A 22,667-nucleotide genomic window follows, 5' to 3' on the forward strand; every position below is an offset into this window, starting at 1 on the left:
AAGGAGTGAGCAGTCCGCAAACAAATAAAAAGACACCTCTGATTTGAGGCAGGTTGAAAATGAAACGAAAAGGAGAGGCAGATGTGTTTCACTTGCAGCAGAGGAAAGACCGTTACACGGACATGGACGCGCTCCTTTCATGTTATAATATAATTTAACGTTGTATGTTTGGAAATTAAACGAAGTGAGGCGCTCAGAATAAGTATTTGAGCATTATGCTGCAAGGATATCACGGGGAAATGGGTTAAAATACACCTTTATAGGTGTTGCATCACCTTGCGTACCTGGCTGTCTCCAGTCCAGAAAAAAACCAGCAACCCCGCCTTCACTGCAGTAATGGTACTGACCGCCATTCCCTTCCGCACACAGCTCAGGAAATTGTGTAACGAATTACCGCAACACAATAGAGGGAAAGGAGAGCTTTGACGGTGAGCCCTGTAAGCACTGTTATGAGGTATAACCACCTTATGCACCGGTCATTTTCCGTGCAGACACACACGGAGCTGCAGAGGGCTTTCGACCGAACAAGGCGACCAGTTCGCACACACAAACACACACACGCACACAAAAAAAAATGCATAAAAGGGAAGATAAAACATGCACAAGTGGGTCAGAAAAGAGTGTCGATGAGATAAATCCCGCGAGAATGAAGGGGGAGGCGAGCATCCATGCGAAGCTGGCATGGTACACGGTGAAAACCACAAAAAAATGAATCTCTACCTGCGCAAGTTGACATTTGGAGCGGGTTTTCCTGGCTCCTCACGAGACACAGAGACTTTAGGAAACGGCGAGCAGATCCTGTTCCGTTAACGGTCGAGAGCCGCAGGTGTTATTTCTGTTTATTTCTAGGCCATTTGTCAGCCCCGTTATCCGCGTTCAGGTAAACATGATGATGATGATGGCTCCTGTACGGACGCGCAGTCACCGTCGTGTCGTCACCAGGAGGAAAAAAAAGGTGCTTTCCAGCCCCTCGGCTCACACACATCATGCCTCATAACGGTGCCTAAATATATATTTTTTTATTTTTGGGTTTACTTTTTATTGGCTGATTTGATGTGGAGGGGGAGAGGACAGGTGAGAACTCGTCCAATGAGGGGCTCTGGCTCCAGAGTATAGGATATCTATTTTTATATCCTTTAACGTTACTTCAGAACAGGTGGACTCAAAAATACTCGGAGTCACAAAATGCTCCAGCCCACAAAAACCTATTCTGAGATCAGTTTTATAATGATATGAAGCTAAACTCGCTAGGCTACAGCAGATAAGTAGGTATGTGGTAGGCTAAATATGAAGTCCTGACAACCAAAGGCATACTAAAAGTCCAAACCTATGCTATAACTAACTTAAAAATACTTTTGTCACGCCCAAAATGCAGTAAAAAAAACTGCATTGCATTGCTAACGGTTTACACACCCGCATTGACAGGTGCAAAAAAGCAACAGCCGAAAGGTGCAAAAGGAGCAATTTACAAGACAATCAACAACAAAACCCCACGCCAAATAACAAAAACTGCAAGATTAATATAGGTGCAGGCAAATGAGGAAATGCATGCACTCATGGAGAGATACATTTGGTTTACTTCATGGTAATTACAAATAGAATTTCCACTCTTACCTTATTAACTAAGGGGACATGGTGTTGCAGTTGTAGCAGGGAGAGCTGAAGTGGACATAAAATAAACATATTTCTTTGCCATCACCGGAGCAGCAGTGAACCCGACCAAAGCCCATACAAAAAAAGCCCATGCATCCACCGCAACAGCACGATTAGGCATCCGGCCATCAACACAAACAAATAAGTTGAGTTATTATGAACTGGAAAGCGAAACGGCACCGTCCGGGGCCGAGTGAGCAGCAAGTTAGCATGAAACTAACCCCGCAACAACCTCGCCCTAAAAAGACATAACACTAAACTACAAACTGCGCTCAACGGGCCACGTTGTTATGTAAAAGCCCCGCAACCTGCCGCCAAGTGTTGCTGACGGTGGAAAAGTGGCAGAAAAGTACAGAAACAAAGGGAGGAAAAGTGAAGGAAACTTAAAAAAAAAAAAGACTATCAAGCGCACCTCGGGTTATTATAACTGACGGATAACGGTTCACTCAGTCGGGCGGCCCCATGCACCGCTAGGCGGAGAGAGTAGCCAGCCAGGTATAACGGTACACCACCACACTGGGGTATGAACACACTAATACTCCCCAAAACTCCCCGAAACGTGGCCCAACTCACTCCCAGAAAGTCTCCAGAAGGAGTTTACCGAGTGAAAAGCTCGCCGGCAGCCCGCCCGGCTCGCTCAGCGGCGGTTACGAAGGAGTTCGGACTCACCGCTGCTCCTCTTCGGGTTCGCCTGTTTTCTGCGCTTACACCTGGGGCCATCCGCCATGATCCTCTCGCTGAGTCTGAACCGCAGCGGCTCGCGAGTCACCTCCCTCCTCCTCCTGTCTCTCCCCCCCCCCCACCTCCTCCGCCTCACCCCTCCCTTTCCCCTGTCCGCTTTACGACATCACCTTCCCCCCGCAAACACCTGGTTTGCGACACCCTGGCCGCTTTTACGGCATCACCTTCTCAAACACCTCAGCACATGGCCCCTCCTACCGGCCGCACATGGGTGTGTGCTCTCTGGAAGTCGTTTCCAAGCGGTGGTCCTACCGCTCTGTCAGGGTCGGCCCGGGACTCTCACTTTCCCTGCTCCTCCTGACCACTGGGAAAAAAAGAAAGCCATGGCAGTGAGGTGTGTGTCCACAGGTGGAAATGTAGAAATGTGTAGACTAGAGCTGAAGGGAAATGAATGTGCCCGTTATAAGCAGTGATGGAGGAAGTATTCACATCATTTAAGAAGGAGTTAAAAGCAGCAGTGGTGGAATGGAATTACTCAAGTACTGCAGTACAAGTTTGATGTACTTGCACTTTTCTTAAGTATTTCCATTTAATGCTATACTTTCTATGTCACTACTTTTATTTGATAGCTAGTTACTGCAGATTATCAATACAATACATAGGCCTAAATATAAATCAACTAATATATTATATATTTTATAGATTAAGATACCAGCAGCAAATAAAGTAATTAAATTTAGCTCCACATTCAGCTGCACATATTAATAAATCAATAATTATAATCCATTGATGTGATATGTATGATGATGAAATTGGCCAGTCTGTATGTCTTTTGGTATTTTAAGTGGTATTTTTATGCTGATCCTTTTGTACTTTTACACTATTAGTTGATTATTATGGCTGATGGATTAATGTGTAAGTATTGTACGGTTGTACTTGCTCAAGGTGGAACTAATTTTATAATAATTATGAGCTAATGTGAAGTTAAAAGTTCAGGATTTCCCTCTGAAATGTAGTGGAGTAGAAGTATAAAGCACAGCAAACCGGAAACACTCAAATACAAGTAGCTCAAAAGCGTGCTTAATTACAGTACTTGAGTAAATGTACATTCCAGCACTTGTGATTTGTCTGGGAACTTGGCTTTCATTTGTTAAACTGAAGCTTAGAAATTGTAGCTCAAAATAAATAGCAACAAACAAATTGACATGTGGTAGAAGAATTATTCTGGTCTTTTACTTGACTAAAAGTAGAGTAGTAGGCTTAATACCACAGTGTAAAAATACTCCATTAGAAGTAAAGGTTTTGTGTTCAAATTTGTGTTGTATTAGATTATTATTACAGATATCTTAACATATAAACAGAGAAATCTGCATATGAATCTTCCTCTTATGACATGAATTATTATAAGATTTATATATAGTATCTGAACTTTCTTTCTGCTGAAGTAAAAGTCCTACATTCAAAATTTGACATAAGTAAAAGTACTGAAATATTGGATTATAATAACATATGCTTAATAACATCTAAATGGAGTAGCAACTATAGATGTTAAATAAATGTAGTGGACTAAATAGTATGTTTTGTTCATTTAGTATAAATTAGCAGAAAACACCACTTTTCACCATTGCAAACTGACCAAAGGGTAAACTGCATAATTCAGAATACACTCCACTACATGTGAAATGCCTTCCTCCAGTCAGACTGTAATGAGAGTGTAAAGAGAGGAGGTAGGAATCAGGTTTCTCTGTGATGATACATCATCTCTTATTCCAGCACAGGCCATGTCACTGGGTTTCAGTGGGGAAAGAAGTACTCAGATCGCTTACTTAAGTAAAAGTAGTAAAACCACTGTGTAGAAATACTCTGTTACAAATAAAAGCCCTGCATTAAAAACTATTAGAATATACTTAAAGCACCAATTATGCAATGTAAAGAGTATATTATGTCATTGGATTATAATCATTGACATATTAATCTAGGTATCACGTTAATGTTGCTGCTGGTAAAGGTGGGGCTAATTTGAATGACTCTATATAGGCCTACAGCTGTGTAGCTTAATCTATAATAAATATTATATATTTTATTAGTTGATAACATTTTGTGTTAATAATCTGAATCTGTAAAGTAACTACTAACTAAATGTATCAAATAAATGTAGTGGAATACAGTGAAGTGGAAGTGTAAAGTAACATAAAATGGAATTACTCAATTCCGGAAGAATTACCTCAAAATTGTACTTACGTACAGTATTTGAGTAAATGTACTTAGTTACTCTCCACTTCTACTGGGTTGTGTATCAGTGAAGCATAAAGCAAACAATGTCAATCATCAAAATCTACAAACTTACATTTTACGGCTCGAGGTAACACACCGGGTTTAAAATTAATTTTACTGCTGAATTGTTCAATTATATACAAAGTTTGTCAAAATGGGAATCCAAATAAAGAACAAATAATGATAGAGAAGTAACTCAGTCTTTGTTACAAGATTTGAAGTGTGTGAAGAGTGTCAGGAGCAGGACCACACTCAGCGGTGCCACATCCCACATTCTTTTAAATACTCACCTAACCCTCTCCTCCTCTTTCGCTCTCGTAAACTGCGCTCCTCCCGTCCACCCCATCTCTCTTGTTATGTTTTTTCCTCCCCTTCCTCCTCTCCATATGGTCCTGAGGGGGAAGCTACAGCAGATTCCCCACCACGCAGCAGCAAACCGAAGAACTATAAGCAAGTTTCAAGGCTCACATCCCCATCATTTTCCTTTTTGTTAATAAGTTAAACACATTTTGTTGATGGTGTGATCTTTGCTAGTGAAATAATCTACTGAGAGTCACTTGTACTTGACGTGGACCAATCAGCATGCTGTGGGTGTTGGTCAGATGATAACCTTGCCCCTCGTAAACAACTATTTTATAAGCTAAACAGATGCAAATGGATCCAAAATCCATGATCCTGCCAGATGACATTGAGAGCAAAATTGTGGTGTTCAAACTGAATTCTGTTCCCGCCTCCATTTGCTGCTCTAGATTACTATCTTTCTTGTTACCTCTCCTCACACACACAAAAATATTCTTGTCCCACCTTCCCTGCCCAATCATCACTCGTTTGTTTTCTGTCTCACATTACCAAAGATATAGGATGTTGAGTGTTTCACTTGTTCGAACAGTCATTCTCAAAGTTCAATCTCCATTTGCACTGGAAGAAAAGTCTGCTCTTCCTCATTCATGCCAAATAAAAGTTTAATCCTTTGCAGTTTGAAATCAGACTAGCAGAGGCTGCTGAATTTCACAGTGGTGGCCTTATATTGTATCTCTAACTTAATGTGTTGATTATTTATTGATGTTTAAAACGCAACATGCTACAGCTCTTAAGGAAAACAACCAGTTATCAAATGAGCTTTTGAGCAACCTGAGGGCATGTAAGATACATGCCCTCACAAACACTGAGCACAGTTTTGTCTTCAGCGGGGACAGAAGTTCAATGACAGTTCACAGCAGGTCAGGGGAGTGGCCTTTACGGTCCCGTCGAGCTATTCTTGTACCTGCCGATGATCAGGTTTCCAGTTCAGACGCACCAGGTGCTGCTGAGAGCCTCTCACAGCCAACAGGACTCCTCTGGATATCATGACACTGTGTTGAGGACGGGGGATGAAATTAAACCACAGCAAAACCACAGTGTAGAAATACTCTGTTACAAGTAAAAGTCCTGCATTCAAAATTTTATTTAGCATCAAAATATACAAAGTGCCAAAAGTAGAAGTGCTCATTATGCAGAATGGCCCATTTCAGAGTCATAGTGAATATATTATATAATTGGACTGAAACTATGAATGCATTAATGAGCAAGCATTACTTTAATGTTGCATCTGTAAAAGTGGAGCTGATTTCAACTACTTTATATACAGCTGGGTAGCTAAATATAGAATAATACATCATAATTTATTAGTTGAATATATTTCTCTTAAAATTGGAATCAAAATGAACTTGTAACTAAAGATCGATAGACAGATGATTGTCATGGAATGAAAATTAGAATATTTGCCTCCAAAATGTAGTGGAGTAGAAGTTCAAAGTATCATAAAATTAGTTTACTTTAGTACAGGACTTGAGTAAATGTACTTAGTGACTTGCAGCCACTGGCAAAACTGTGTTGTTGATGGTTCTGCAGCAGTGAGCCTCTTACCACTTAGTAGTTTAAAGTCTTAACCTTCAACCTGCATAGTATTTTACTCACCTTTCTCCATCTTTAAAGTTAAATGAAACTATTTTCTACACTGTCTGACAAGGCAATGTCACTTATTCTGTAAACGCTTGTTTTAAGGATTATTTAGGATTAGCAGCATGCTTATATTAAGTTAAATATTTAAAACCAAGGGGGGATTTGTTATTGCTGCAACATTAAATGGAAAATTTTTCAGGCCTTGCAGGGCTTTTCAAACATATTTCCCCGTAATTCAGCATGAAATATTTGGAAACTTGGAAACTAATCTTCAAAAGAATGTGAAATAAAGTTATGTGTTTGACATGACTGTACATGACTCAGCAATAAGACAGGTGCAGTTTAAGAGGTACACTCTTAGTGGCAGAACTCAAGTACGTTACCTACGTACAAATTCAAGGTACTTGTATTTCACTTGAATTTCAGCATTTTATACCAAATAAACAGTAGTGACCCCCAATTTGTTACAACTGCCTCGCAGGCCACTACAAAGAAGGGAGATGCATGCAGAATTTAACAACAACAAACTGAAGTATATTAAAGTAGGTAACATAAATGGTAACAATGAGGTGTGGAATGAGTTTTGTAGGAAAGCGCATGAGTGCAATGATTTATTTGGAGTGCATGTTGTCAATGAAGAAATAAGGCAACACAAAAACCAAAGAGCGGCAGACCTAGGTGGAAGGTGAAGAGTCAAACAACAGCTTCTGGGTAGGCGGGTTTAATTACACTGAACAAAATTATAAACGCAACACTTTTGTTTTTGCCCTCAGTCATCATGAGCTAAACTCAAAGATCTAAGACTTTCTCTGTGTACACAAAAGGCCTGTTTCTCTCAAATATTGTTCACAAATCTGTCAAAATCTGTGTTAGTGAGCACTTCTCCTTTGCCAAGATAATCCATCCTCCTTACAGGTGTGGCATATCAAGATGCTGATCAGATAGCATCGGTATTGCACAGGTGTGCCTTAGGCTGGCCACAGTAAAAGGCCACTTGAAAATGTGCAGTATCACTGTATTGGGAGGGTCCGGGGGGGTCCAGAAACCAGTCAGTATCTGGTGTGACCTCCATTTGCCTCACGCAGTGGAACACATCTCCTTCACATAGAGTTGATCAGGTTGTTGATTGTGATCTGTGGAATGTTGGTGCTCTCCTCTTCAATGGCTGTCCGAAGTTGCAGTCACGTCGAGACCCCGATGAGGACGACAAGCATGCAGATGAGCTTCCCTGAGACGGTACTGACAGTTTTCGCAGAAATTCTTTGGATATTTAAACCGATTGTTGCAGCAGCTGTCCAGGTGGCTGGTCTCAGGCAATCTTTGAGCTGAAGATGCTGGATGTGGAGGTCCGGGGCTGTTGTGGTTACACATGGTCTGCGTTTGTGAGGCAGGTTGGATGTACTGCCAAATTCTCTGAAACGCCTTTGGAGATGGCTTATGGTAGAGAATGGTTGATGGTTGACATTCCTGCAGTCAGCATGCCAATTGCTCGCTCCCTCAAAACATGCGACATCTGTCGCATTGTGCTGTGTGATGGAACTGCACATTTTCGAGTGGCCTTTTATTGTGGCCAGCCTAAGGCACACCTGTGCAATACCCATGCTGTCTGATCTGCGTCTTGATATGCCACACCTGTGAGGTGGATAGATTATCTCGGCAAAGCAGAAGTGCTCGCTAACACAGATTTTGACAGATTTGTGAACAATATTCTTACAATAAGTCTTAGATTTTTGAGTTCAGCTCATGATGAATGGGGCAAAAACAAGTGTTTATAATTTTGTATGTAGCTGAGAACACTGGCCAGGGGCTCCCAGTTAGCCTAATTCAGTGGTCCTCCAATGTTTTCTGCCATGCCCCCCTTTAGAAGCCCCCCAACTCCAGCAAAAGTGGATTAAACAACATAAAACAAAAATATGAAATAAAACTGGAAAGACTCAGGTTAGCAAAATAGCCTTGCTTGCGTCAGAACCACATGACTAGAAGGTTGTGAGTAACATTGTATTTATAATGCAACCAAAATGTAATTGTCAGTCTCGCCTCAGCACTTACAGACATCATTTTGGTACAAAGACGACCTGCCCATCAGTTTGAACTAGTCCCCCAAAAACCCCCACACCCACACCCACACCCACACCCACACCACTACCACTGTGTCAGTGATGCTTTAATTGAATCTCCCACTGGCAGGATATGAAGGGCTAGAGAGTCCCCTCCTATCTGGGGAGTCCTGCCTTGCTACATCTCTACAGGCGACTGCTGTCCTGCTGCCTGTGATGTGAGAGAGGAAGGAAGTGGATGCCATTATTCAATGCTAATTTGGTATTGACGTGAATATTGGGCTCAGAGGGCTTTGCAGCTTTCCCCCCCTCTTTAGTAAATTCATTTGTATTTCTGCTAGAAAATCCTTTTCAGTGAGCAGTCAGCCAGTAAACTATGAGTATTGTCCTTTGAAGAAGAGCTGAACCCTGGGGCTAAATGCCCTTTTATTCCTTCCTCAGCAGTTTCCTTTTGTCGAGGTAGGTCAGGTAGGGGTTCTACCTTAAGAGTAAAGCTATGGATCTGACTGTGATTTACAAGGATTTTAAAACCTAAACCTATTAGTGTTAGTACTTTGCTCTAACCATTTATTTACACAGGATGACAGTATATATTAGATCGTAAAAATAAAGAATGGATGCAATTCTTATGGCAGCTATTTTGAAATTAGCATGGGAAACTCTACAGGAAAAAAAGAACATACAATCAATCAGTTTTATGATCCGCCCCTGTTATGTTTAAGGTTTGGTTTAGCTACAAATCTACTTAAAATAAGAGAAAGATTGCAATCAGCACATTTCAGTGTCTACTATTGACATCACTAACCTCTTCCTTGTCAGTTTTGTGTTGTGGACAGTCTCACTGAAACACTTTCTGAAACAGACAATTAGACATTCACACCCACTTAGCGTGATGATCGGCCGTGTGTACAGAGGTGAGAGAGTAGTTAGTAGTAGTAGTAGTAGTAGCAAAGAAGTTGACACCCAGTACATAACAACAAAGACGACAACATCGATTAAAAATACAGGGTCAGACCAATGGGTAAATGAATACCACAAGATTAAAAGTTTACGTTCAAGTGAGCCTTATGTGCAGACGTTACCTATTCTTTACAGAGTTAAGCAGAGAGATAGCAGAGGGAACGAAGGAGAATTTATATCGATTTGTTTTGGCCTGCAGGGGGTGAGAACTATCAGACATGATGGATTCTGCCTTTTTAAGCACATGTCTATTGTACAGTTCAGTTAGCTTTATCTGCTGAATCCCGATGATTTTGCTGCTAACTTTATTTACCATTGCTAATGTGTTTTTCCGTTTTAAACTAAGAGAAGCATACCAGCAAATACATGAAAAAGTAAAGACGGACTCAATAAGAAAATTATAAAACGATGTCATCAGGGATCTGTCCACTTGAAACTTAGCTAGCTTTCTCTGACAGAAAAGACGTTGCTGACTTTTCTTACTCAGCATATCTGTGTTTACTTCAAAGGTTAGCTTATTATCAATGATGATTCCCAGATACTTATACGACTCAATAATTTCAACCTCTTTTCCATCTATAATCATCTTTTCAGGAGTTGGATGGTGACATCTAGAATCAATGCACATGTCCTTTGTCTTTGTAACATTTAAGTCTAAAAAGGCTTCTTTACACCAGTTTAAAAAATAGTGTAGTACAGGGCTGTGAGATGTTTCAGTGGAGTCCATTAAACTTACAATGACAGTGTCATCTGCAAACTTTACAATATAGCTATTGGTCAGTTCACTGCGGCAGTCGTTACTGTACATAATGTATAAAAGAGGAGAGAGAACACAGCCTTGAGGGGAGCTGGTTGATGTCACTGATATTCCAGAAGGATGTCCATTTACTCTCACTCTCTGTGTCCTATTAGTGAGAAGTCAGCACCATCACCGAAGTTCGTAGAATTTATCCTCTGAGGACTTAAGTAATTCTATGTACAATATGAATTTTTCATTTAGAGTTCCTTCAGCTAAACATGTGTAAATATATTAAATGCTAATGTAAAATGCTAGTACCAACACTGGAATACATTAAAAAGATTACTGTTATGAAAACTGATAGATGTTGGCCATGAACCAGGATTTTTTGTTACGTTTGCACCTTCTGTCCAGACTAAAACGGCAAAAATGAAGACCTAAAACAGAGAAGTTTGAAAACCCTGCCGACCCTGTTTTTCGTTTTAAAACTCTGTGTTACAGTGGGTACGGAAAGTATTCAGACCCCTTTAAATTTTTCACTCTTTGTTTCATTGCAGCCATTTTCCAAAAATCAAAAAAGTTCATTTTATTTCTCAGTAATGTACACTCAGCACCCCATCTTGACAGAAAAAAACAGAAATGTAGAAATTTTTGCAAATTTATTAAAAAAGAAAAACTGAAATATCACATGGTCATAAGTATTCAGACCCTTTGCTCAGTATTTAGTAGAAGCACCCTTTTGATCTAATACAGCCATGAGTCGTTTTGGGAAAGATGCAACAAGTTTTTCACATCTGGATTTGGGTATCCTCTGCCATTCCTCCTTACAGATCCTCTCCAGTTCTGTCAGGTTGGATGGTAAACGTTGGTGGACAGCCATTTTCAGGTCTCTCCAGAGATGCTCAATTGGGTTTAAGTCAGGGCTCTGGCTGGGCTATTCAAGAACAGCCATGGAGTTGTTGTGAAGCCACTCCTTCGTTATTTTAGCGGTGTGCTTAGGGTCATTGTCTTGTTGGAAGGTAAACCTTCGGCCCAGTCTGAGGTCCAGAGCACTCTGGAAAAGGTTTTCGTCCAGGATATCCCTGTACTTGGCCGCATTCATCTTTCCCTCGATTGCAACCAGTCGTCCTGTCCCTGCAGCTGAAAAACACCCCCACAGCATGATGCTGCCACCACCATGCTTCACTGTTGAGACTGTATTGGACAGGTGATGAGCAGTGCCTGGTTTTCTCCACACATACCGCTTAGAATTAAGGCCAAAAAGTTCTATCTTGGTCTCATCAGACCAGAGGATCTTATTTATCACCATCTTGGAGTCCTTCAGGTGTTTTTTAGCAAACTCCATGCGGGCTTTCATGTGTCTTGCACTGAGGAGAGGCTTCCGTCGGGCCACTCTGCCATAAAGCCCCGACTGGTGGATTGCTGCAGTGATGGTTGACTTACTACAACTTTCTCCCATCTCCCGACTGCATCTCTGGAGCTCAGCCACAGTGACCTTTGGGTTCTTCTTTACCTCTCTCACCAAGGCTCTTCTCCCCCGATAGCTCAGTTTGGCCGGACGGCCAGCTCTAGGAAGGGTTCTGGTCGTCCCAAACGTCTTCCATTTGAGGATTATGGAGGCCACTGTGCGCTTAGGAACCTTAAGTGCAGCAGAAATTTTTTTGTAACCTTGGCCAGATCTGTGCCTTGCCACAATTCTGTCTCTGAGCTCTTCAGGCAGTTCCTTTGACCTCATGATTCTCATTTGCTCTGACATGCACTGTGAGCTGTAAGGTCTTATATAGACAGGTGTGTGGCTTTCCTAATCAAGTCCAATCAGTATAATCAAACACAGCTGGACTCAAATGAAGGTGTAGAACCATCTCAAGGATGATCAGAAGAAATAGACAGCACCTGAGTTAAATATGAGTGTCACGGCAAAGGGTCTGAATACTTATGACCATGTGATATTTCAGTTTTTCTTTTTTAATAAATTAGCAAAAATTTCTACATTTCTGTTTTTTTCTGTCAAGATGGGGTGCTGAGTGTACATTATTGAGAAATAAAATGAACTTTTTTGATTTTTGGAAAATGGCTGCAATGAAACAAAGAGTGAAAAATTTAAAGGGGTCTGAATACTTTCCGTACCCACTGTATAGTGTGGACGAGCAAAAATGGAGGACTTTAGAAACGATGATGCAGACGCTCACGCCTGCTGGCTCTCTGATTGGGTCTTATAAATCATGTAAAGCAGAAACACGTTGCTACTGACAGAGTTTTTGATTTGGTATTTTTATTAAAATATTTTGTACTGTGCAAATAACTCTTAGGCTATAGCATACACTTGTACTGTGCATGTTGCCGTATTTACTTTGCGAGGACTCCCTGTCTGTTTTTACACCGCCACAGCCGCTTTTAACTCCCGTGTTACATTCAGTAACAGTCCCAGCTTGTTGTTGGTCCATGCAAAATAAAATCTGGTGTGGTTCTTTGTCTGTAGTACTTCATTCTTTCGCCAAATCGTCTACTATGGAGTAGACCATCTGCTTTATGTTTACAGCGGCACGCGCATGCCCAGTGTATGTGAACGGCCACTAGATGTGCATTTTGAGTCGTTTTAATATAGACGGAGATCAACTCTGATATGCAGCTAAAACACTGGTGTGGGCGGATATCGTATTTGTTTTGTTTTCATGTTTACCAGGTAGTAGGCTGGTTTTTGAGTAAAAAGTGGTACAGTACAGCTCTTCTTCTGTATTGTTAATCAACCCAAATGTAACATTTCCTCTGAACAAATCAATTAACTTCAGGTCTACTGCTCTCTACTTCAGCGCCATAGATGGGCTCTGTGGCCAACAGATGAATAATGTACTTTTGTGTCAGGATGAGTAATACGGGCACAAATCACTTGTCTGGATGAGTGGCTGGGGGCGGGGTGATAATGGCGAGTCCTCACATTGGGTTTATAAGGCAGGAGGAGAGAGGGAGATAATTCATCCTCTTTTTCTGTCATCCTCTCTATTAATGACATGCTGTAAAGGCAGTGTAGCTGCATAGTATTATGAATAGGGAGGAGGGCATGAACCTGGAATAAAGAAAAGTATCTGCTGGGAAATGTTTACTTTATGACAAGGTTAATTAAAGGGTCAGTTTTGAAGCCCCTGTTCAGTTGTAACCTAGAATGTAAATGTCTTTACACACTGATATAATTATTCTTTAAAGTGACTCATTAATCTGTCTATTACAGTAAAGACACCTTCAGGCATTTCTTAAACCTGTTTAGTGGGTTTCCTATCATGCAAAGTACTGTTTTATTGATTAGTCATTGATTGAGACAGTTTGACCTGAGCTTCACATTTTCATTTCATCCTGTTACCTGAGATAAGAGCTCTGTTTGACAGGTCAAAGTCTGGAGGGGTGTTTTGGTTGCACACAGGTAAACCAGGGGTCAGTTGGCTGACCACTCTCCCAGGTGTGTGTGTATGTGTGTTTGCTGTTCTGTGTGTCTGTGTGATAAAAGTGTAAACTCCACAGGAAAGCAGGTAATAGGTAAAATGATGATGTATCTTGAATACACGTCAGCTTATTCAAATGAATAAACACCAAAAGGATACAAATGGTTTCTTTGGATAAAATAATTATGTTATCCAAATAGATTATATTCAGCATTTAAATACATGTGTCTGTCTCACATGATCCAGCTAACTACAAATGCTAATCTAAACTGCATTAACCAAAATTCTTGAATTAAACATTGAATCAATTAACTCCATGTAATGAAAGACAGTCGTTCATAGTGCAGAAATTACATAATTCACACCCAACTCTGGAGCTATATGGAGCTTTTAAGACTTTTTTTTTCAGCTAAATGGTTTAGATTTACAGCCCTTTTTCTTATCTTACTGTCAGCCATTTCTAGCTAAAAAGCTAAGATAATACATGTCATGTCGCATAGATCGCAATGAGAAGCAGAGCAGGGAAAACTAAATTCTGAGTCAGAAATGAGACAGCCACTACACTCTTAGTGTTAAGAGTGTAGTGTTAAATCCACCTGTTATTTCTCAGTGTTAAAAAAAGCCAACCAACCAAATCAGCAAACCCGTAGCAGTCGCTACAAAACCACCATTGCATGCAAAATAAATGTAAATGAAATTCAATATTAGCTCTAATACAGTCAATTCAGCAAATTAAAAATTATACACTGTTTGTATCTCATTAAAACACTGACTAGCTCATGTAACTGCCACAGATCAGTTGTGATACAAGGCTAACACACCCCGTGTCCAGGGCTGACAATTTTGTCTAGCGAACACCAGTCTTAAAACTAAATGTACTGACCAGAGAAAGTGAACAGCCAACTCCTAATATGCTTTTTCAACAGGGCTGCTTAAATTTACACAGTGCCATGGGTAGGAGTCACTAGTGTTGTGTCGTTCAAAGAACGTTTTGTTCATAAGACCTAATCGTGTGTATGACTCGGGAGGAACGGGTTGTCTCAGTGAGTGATTCGTTCATTTTCACACATGCGTGAAGGATCTTGGACTCTTACGTTCACTCGTCACACGGCAGCTGCATGGGCTCCGTCAGCACAGGAAACAGTATTGATTAGTTCACGACTCTCAACTGTGGGTCTCTAGGTCTGAGTCGTTCATTTGTCACGCGACAGCTCCTACTGTGGAGCAGGAATGAACGACTCGTTCACCGCTCACATGGGTCCTCAGTCTTTCGTTCATTCTGCAGGCTGAGTGACAGTCAGCGCCGGAGAATGAGAGGAAGGTCGGCTGTCAGGTAACAGTCACTGGACTGACATTATATAGCTCTTTTGTTAATTATGTGACATTTTATAAAGCACAACATTATTACAGCGCAGTGATGTTGTGCTAAGTTATAGTTTTAACACTAACACTGTAACTTTTTGTCCTGCAAGTGTTTAACATACAGCTAACACCTGATAAGAGTTGTTCTGGGTCCGCTCCACTTCAGAGCCCTGACAAAGTTCTCCCGGGAGCCGAATTACCTCCGAGGTCGTCTCCTCTCCAAAAAAAAAAACAACCCGGTCATTAAAACATTAAACAGCCACACAGCCACATTGCAACGTTAGCGTTAGTTCTGTAAACAACTAACAGCTGAGAGAACGCAACTTAACTTTTACTTTTTATTTACCAACAGAGCCGTGCTGTTGTTTCACAGCTCCTGACTGGTGAACAACCTGCAGTGTTTGAGAGCAATGTGCTCATGTGCGTTTCTCTGTCTGCAGAATCCGGACCTGATGTGGCCCATTCTGCGTCCAGACCTGCCAAACTGCTGCTTTATATGTGTTTATTTCTCTGTTCCTCTCTCTGTGCTGGAGTTCTTTAAGAACATGGTGGCTTGATCCAGATTATTATTAAATTGGTTGAATTTGAAGAGTGTGTTTATTCATATAGTGTTTATTCATAAAGCTTATTACTTCATTATATTTACTGCAAATCTGATATTAATATTTTACTCATGGATAGGGACGTTAGGCTGCTGTATGAATGAGCACTTCAGAGATAATGATAGTAATTATATACATACACCTTTAAATGGCTGGTCTGGTTGTATACTCGGGAAAGATTGTGAAAATGGAAGGATTTAGCCGGAGTAGTGGTGACTACATATTGACAACATATTTCAGTGGTTTCTACATGGTTTGAATTTGGTTGTGGGGGGTTTATGTAATGATGATATACAGTAATCAAGAGATGAATTTGTGCATTATACTTTGTCAAATAAAGCAAGCCAAGCAGTCTTCCGTGTTGTTTCTGTGCTGTTTTTTAATCACTAGAGGGCTGCAGCGCCACAATAACCAGCCTAGTTCAAATGAACGAAATGACTCAAATAAAGATATTTGAATGACCGAGTCTGTCAAAAGACTCGAACTTGCCATCACTAGGAGTCACTCTAGCCTGATTGACGGGTTGCTAACAACAACAACCCGCTTGGTTTTAATGTTTTTCTGCCCCCCTGTGACCAAAAACTGAATTTTAAGGAAGTGGTTCTCAAACTTTTACTGTCACGCCCCCTTCAGAAGCCAAACAAGTTCATGCCAACCCAGCCCCCACCCCAGCAAAAGTGGATTTTATTTTTATCAATCATTTGCAATACAGATACAAATAAACAAGTTTCAGATTAGCAACATAGCCTTGCTAGCATCAGAGCACTTGTATTTCTTTATGTTACCACATGAATCATATTCATGCAACTTTAGGTTCGCTCAACATCCATGTCCCCCCTGAAGTGGCACTACGCCCCCAGTTTGATAACCACTGCTTCAATGATACAAATCACATTGACTCCCCCACATGGCTGCTCAAACACACACTGCCAATTTTCCCACTAGAAATGAATCAACGCCTCACTCTGAATGACACAGCTACCCCCTATACCCCCTTCTTCTCTCTTGCACAACATTAATTTCCTGTGCATTGACCATCAGCCCCCTCACATCACACTGGTGATCAATAGACCCGTGTCCAGTTCAGGTGATGTGTGCAGCGATAACCTGGCCTTTTCATTTGTATTTGCTAACTCCCAACAGTGATAATGGTGAGCCTTTATCAGCCAGTGTAATGAGTCACATGCAGAAACAGGAGCGACTGATGTCATTTTGCATCACTTCATCTCCTCTGGGATCAGACACACTGTGTTTGTGCGTGTGTGTAAGAGAGCGTGTGCCACAGTGCAAAGCTTTATATATGCATAGATGTGTGTGATAGTGTGTTTTTATTGCATGCCTGTGTGTGCGTGTGTGTGTGTGTGTGTGTGTGTGCGCACAAAGCAGTGCTCATCCTGGGGCGCTGCCTGCTGTTCAAGCCCATACCTGGAGGCTGACCTCATTTGTTGCAGCACTGCAGCTCCGGACACATGGAAGTCACATGACTAAGCCCTCCCAACTCCATATGGAACAAAAGCCTCCTGCTACAGACCCTGCTGACCTTATTATCACAGTGTCCATTTTGAGCTTTATGCAAGAAAACTACTTTTTGCCTCATGGCCCCTTAAAATTAAGTAGTTGCCACTTAGAGAGCCCCATCACAGTAGATAAGATAAAGATGTTTTTTTCTCTGACCCTGTTGATTATTTAATCATCCACCCCTCATTTTCATTTGTCTACGCCTTGGAGGGATCCTGGCCCCCAGGTTGGGACCCACTGCTCTAGTGTAACTTCAACACAAAAGTGAGATGTCAGGTAGATTTTACATGTTGTTTTCAGGTACAATCGCTGTTTGGATCCATTACAATAGCTGAGTGAATTGAAAATGAAGCTAGCTAACTGACATGACTTATACATACTGTTGAGTACCACGTCTTAACATTTAAGAGTCACAGTAAGGCAGTGTCTTTGCTGGAAACTCACAAGTTAATCTTTTAATTGCCGCACTATCAAATAAAAAAGCACCATTACTATCACCACCAGGTAGTCGCCATGACAGGCACTACAGACTTCTGACCACAACTTCCAGCAGCTCAACAAAAGAGGCTTCGAACTTGGATCACTCAGATTCCATGTCCGCAGCCTCCCCCTTGGATAGGTTTCTCAGCCAGACGTTTCCAGTTCACCCTTACTACAAGTTTGGGATTACCAGCTCTGTCCAACAGCCTCCCCCACCATCTGATCGATCTCACCACCAGGTGGTGATCAGCAGACAGCTCTGCTAATCTCCTCACACTAGTGTCCAAGACATAAAGTGGCAGAGCTGATGATATATGACCTCAAAGTCGATCATCGACCTTTGGCCTAAAGTGTTCTTGTACACTTATGAATCACCCCATGAACATAGTTTTGTTGTGGCCACTCATTAACGAAGCACCAGTTCAGATCGGGCAGACCATTATTCCTAGTCATTTGCCTCCAAGTTTCTCCATTGTTGCCCACGTGAGCTTTGAAGTCCCCCAGCAGAACTATGGAGTCCCTAGGTAGTATCCTTTCCAGTAGCCCTCACAGAGACTCAAGTTCAAGTTTAGTTATTGTCATTCATCCACATGCCGTGTATACAATTGAATGAAATGCTGTTTCTCACAATCCACGGTGCTAACAATAAGATCACAATTGTCGACTTACAAGACAAGACGCCATGCAACACAACACAGTTACTGACACTAGATGAGACAAAATGATGAGACCGATCTATTACTGTAGCTTAGTGAACATGGTCTAAGAGGCCGGATACTCTGAACAGCTGCACACAGAGAAAAGTTAAAAGCTCCAGCTGTATCCTAGCAGGGTATGAGGACTGTACCATATTTTGTACCTTCTTGTCGGTACCTCTAAAAGAACATTTCTGCACCCCTAATAACAAAAAAAGTACCTTTACAATTATTCATTTAGCTGATGCTTTTATCCAAAGCAACTTACAATTGCTGCATATATCAGGGGTCGCCACCTCTGGAGCAACTAGGAGTTAAGTGCATGCTCAGGGACACATTGGTAGATGTGTCCGTGGGAACTGAACCCAGGTCTCTCACACCAAAGGCATGTGTCTTATCCACTGTCCTGGTGGCAGGGATCAGTGATTTTCTGCATCATTTGCCTGTACTTTAAGCTTGTTAACAGTACAATTATCTCCCCATTGCTGTCAGCAATGATTCTGTGATTAAAAATAAACAAAGGTCCACGGTTAACACCTTAAGATCCATTTCCGTACCTTACAGGGTACTTTTTTGACAAATGTACCTTTAGGGAACAGAAATCATACCCCTATTTCTCTGTGTGTGTTCAGTGCATAGTTACTCTCACCCTGGGCAACTCTTGAAAGGGAGAGAGTCCAGCCCCTCTCCAGGGGTTTGGTTCCAGACTGAGAGTTATTCATGTATATATATATATATAAAATGGATGAGCCCAACTACCTAGTTGGTACCACACCACCTCTTGCACTATAGCTCTGGTTTCTTCTCTACCAGAGAGGTGATGTTCCGCGATTGTTTTAGTTGAACTCAGTGGTCCTCAGTCAGTATTTTCCCACAGATTTCCAACATGCCATACAAGGAAATATCTAGGCAATGCTGAGGCTCTTCAGTGGCAACCTGCCGAACTGAGACCGAAGCCCTGCTGTCATTCCCACAGGATGTCAGTGTTTGGCTGTCTAACACGAAACACATTTAAATCCTATTGTATTCTCTGCATCTAGTCCAAACGCAGTGCGTGATGTATCATTTTATTCACACCCTGTGTGTGTTAGACTAGATTCACTACAGTACCTTTGAGTATAAGCTTGGTGGGTATATGCATGGGAAGATGAAATGTTCTTTGCATGCAGGTATGCAAATTTTGAATTAAACTACCTTATTAAATATATGCACACCTATGAAATTTTTATGCATCTGAGTGGACATATATGTAACAGGAAATACTGCAGAGGAATTATGGCTCTGAAACCCTTACAGCATGCGCCAGCTTTACTGCTGATGTACTGTGAATGACAGACACGCTTTAGTACCTAATTTAACACTTCAGAAACACCTGATATTTCTGTACAAGTGTTTTTGTGTATGTGTTTCTATACTATGGCTCTTAAGATCCTCTTTTTTTATTGCAGGATTCAGCAGGTTAATTTGATATTTTTTATAACCCATTTCCTGTGTTTTCACATCCCATCATCGATGACCTCACCCTGCCTCAGCCCCAGTGTATGATGGGATAGGGAGCAGTGCTCTGTGTCTGAGTGGAGTGTAAGTCATTGCTAACACGTCCCCATGACTCATCCCAGTTGACGTTATTTAAAATGAAAGTCAGACTTGCTGCTTGTCATGATTTCACTAACAACTGGAGGGCAGAGAAAAGAAAAGAAAGGAAAGGGAAAAAATGAAGGAATTCAAAGAAAGGAAAGAAGACACCTAATATATTATTAATGTACTGAGCAGTTAATAGAATTATTGGAAATTACCTTAATGGTCTATACTCCCAGGAGAATATTAACTGCAAATAGAAATGTGAATTACTTATTTTTTTACCTGAAAGTTTGGAGTATCTTTCTCAGCCCCGAGTATTGCCTGCAGATATTCATTTCAGGTTGCATTCAGCCCCAGTAGCTTTCACCAATAAGGTAGAACAGCTTGTATGTAGCCTGAGATTTAAAGTCAAAGGGCAAAACAAGTCTGCGAAGCAGGGACTCAGATGAATGTATCATTATTTTTGCCAACTCATATATGGACTGGTGACCGGACAGTAGGAGGACAATATTCAGAGAGACTTTAGAAATAAAAGTCTTAAAACAGTAAAAGTGAGGATTTTGAAAAGGTGGGGGTCCATGCAAGTGCAGCACCTCAGACCTCCCTCCTCCGGCCCCTCTTACCAGCTATAGCATAACTAAATGACCACAGACATACTAACTTGCAAGATATCTAACAGTATGTAATAATTCTTATGATATAATAATGATAATAATAAAGATCAGGAAAATGAGAAAGAAAATTTTATGGCTTTTTAGTTATATAGTTAGTTGCTGATCACATGTCCTAAGTCAATAAGAAGAAGCATTTGTTGGCGGCTAATGAGCTACCTACCACAGGCTGTATACAGTAAACTTCAAGTTAGCATACGCACTGACATCTATGGGAAATTTCTCAACTGGCAGTGCAGGAGTGCGCTTGCCTTACAAAAGCCACACCAACTAGATTAAAGTAGGCCTTGTAGATCTAATTTGAGTGAAGATATAGCAACTGGATTGCTTTTTTCTACTAGCATGCTAACATTCACTAATTAGAAATACAAAGTGAAACTGATGCTGATAGGAATGTGATTACTTTGCAGGTATTTGGTACTAAAACAAAGTATTGGACACATATACATTCTGACCTGATGAAGACGCTAGATGAAAAGTTGGAGGATCACCATTAGTCAAGTCATTATAATTCATCCTGAGGGTCACAAACCAGAAACGTCAAAGACATTAATATTCAATCCATCGAATAGTTGTTGAGATAGTTCAGTCTGGACCAAGGTGGTAAACTGACTCGGCTTTGTCATCCAGAGGGCCTTACTGCTAGTACGGCTATAATGGTGATTTACATAAGAAATTATATGTTGACATATTCAGAGAAAGATTGTTAGCTAGAATGTGTACCTTTATCCTTTTCATATCTGCCATTAGAAACAGACAAATGGGGGAGATGCTTGATGTACTGACATTACCTTCACCACAACACAGAGAGAGCGAGGTCATTTCCATTATCTCTACCCATTAGCTCTTGATAGGTACCCGCATATACAAACAAACACACTTAAATCGCTGTATTTCAATCTGCTGAGCTCTGTTCATCATCATACAGGTAACCCCCCCCCCCCCCCCAGCCTCTCCCTGTCATCATCCTCAGATCAGCAGAAACCATCTACCCTCCACTCCTCACAGTTTTGACACTAATTGCACTTTGTCGAGATCAAACTGCCTCGCAGTTTTTTCTCTGCTCACCCCCGAAATCCACTCTGACACTTGACAGTCACTGAAAGCGCTTCATATCTCACACATCAGACAGGTATCTACTTCAATGTGATAAAAGCCAAATTTAATATTCAAACCTCTCCCCCCCCCAACCTGCCATGATCAACCTCCTCTGCTCACCTCAACTTATGACTCACACTTTAATCTTCCAGGTCTTATTCAAAGTGGGTAGCAGTGGAAAGATACTATCTACACTGTCTGATGCACTTTTACTGCTGTGTCGTATTGGGCATGATTACTGATGAAGATTCCCTTCCCAAAACCCGTCTGGGATCGAAAATAGAGAGGAACCATGTTATAAAATATGTCAATCATTAATATTTGTTCCCTTTTATGATTTAAATAAGATACTTAAGGTTTTCTATCTTATCATAATTGAAAATATGTATAACAGTCAAACCAATAAAATCCTTGAATTTAAATGTTTCAGTTTTAACATTTTTCCTGTGCGCTTTTTCTGTATTCAAGCTGCAGTTATTGATGCACAAATTAAAGTTGTAAACAAACTTAAAACACCAATTTTCATGATATTTTTTCCATTTTAAACAGGATAACTAAAAGTTCAGTATTTTGAAATATGATTAAATAAATAATGCTCAAAGCTCAGACAAAAGTCAGTTACAGCAAAACAATCAATGTACAGCTATTTTTTTTAACATGCATTACATGGGCTTGTTGTCTCACAGACTTGCACCGTGTATCCCTCTTACTTTCGCTCTCTCTCTCGGTTTTTTGAAAAACACCCAGCAGCTCTTACCCGGTTACAGTCTTGACCCACATGTAAACACCACAATAAGAACAACCACTTTAACTGATAATTGACCCGCAACAAGGTCAGCTGCTCATCTCATTGCCTGCAGGACGTCTCCTGCTTGCTTCTCTCTGCCTACTTTGCCAGGAGCGCTGGCAACACCTAGAACA

The 22,667-nt window shown here is 41.0% G+C and overlaps 3 protein-coding genes across 5 annotated transcripts in view; all 3 read right to left on the reverse strand.

Moving 5' to 3' along the window:
- LOC119901723 (zinc finger E-box-binding homeobox 1-like) overlaps positions 1-2,436 on the reverse strand; it is a 69,533-nt gene extending 67,097 nt beyond the window's left edge. The window contains exon 1 of one of the 2 annotated variants that reach the window (XM_038717343.1): positions 2,323-2,436. In XM_038717343.1, the coding sequence (XP_038573271.1) occupies positions 2,323-2,380 (58 nt within the window). In that variant the 5' untranslated portion in view covers positions 2,381-2,436. Of the gene's footprint in view, positions 1-720; positions 863-2,322 lie in introns of those variants that run through there. The other variant, XM_038717344.1, reaches the window with a different exon arrangement.
- Positions 1-22,667, reverse strand: part of LOC119901727 (acyl-coenzyme A thioesterase 1-like) — a 252,914-nt gene that overhangs the window by 175,653 nt on the left and 54,594 nt on the right. The gene's annotated exons all lie outside the window — the stretch shown is intronic.
- LOC119901730 (acyl-coenzyme A thioesterase 5-like) overlaps positions 1-22,667 on the reverse strand; it is a 246,313-nt gene that overhangs the window by 150,375 nt on the left and 73,271 nt on the right. The gene's annotated exons all lie outside the window — the stretch shown is intronic.

Source organism: Micropterus salmoides, unplaced genomic scaffold, assembly GCF_014851395.1.
Source record: "Micropterus salmoides isolate LMB-PRFRI ecotype aquatic unplaced genomic scaffold, ASM1485139v1 Ms_hic_scaffold_14, whole genome shotgun sequence".
In the NCBI taxonomy this organism is placed as follows: domain Eukaryota; kingdom Metazoa; phylum Chordata; class Actinopteri; order Centrarchiformes; family Centrarchidae; genus Micropterus; species Micropterus salmoides.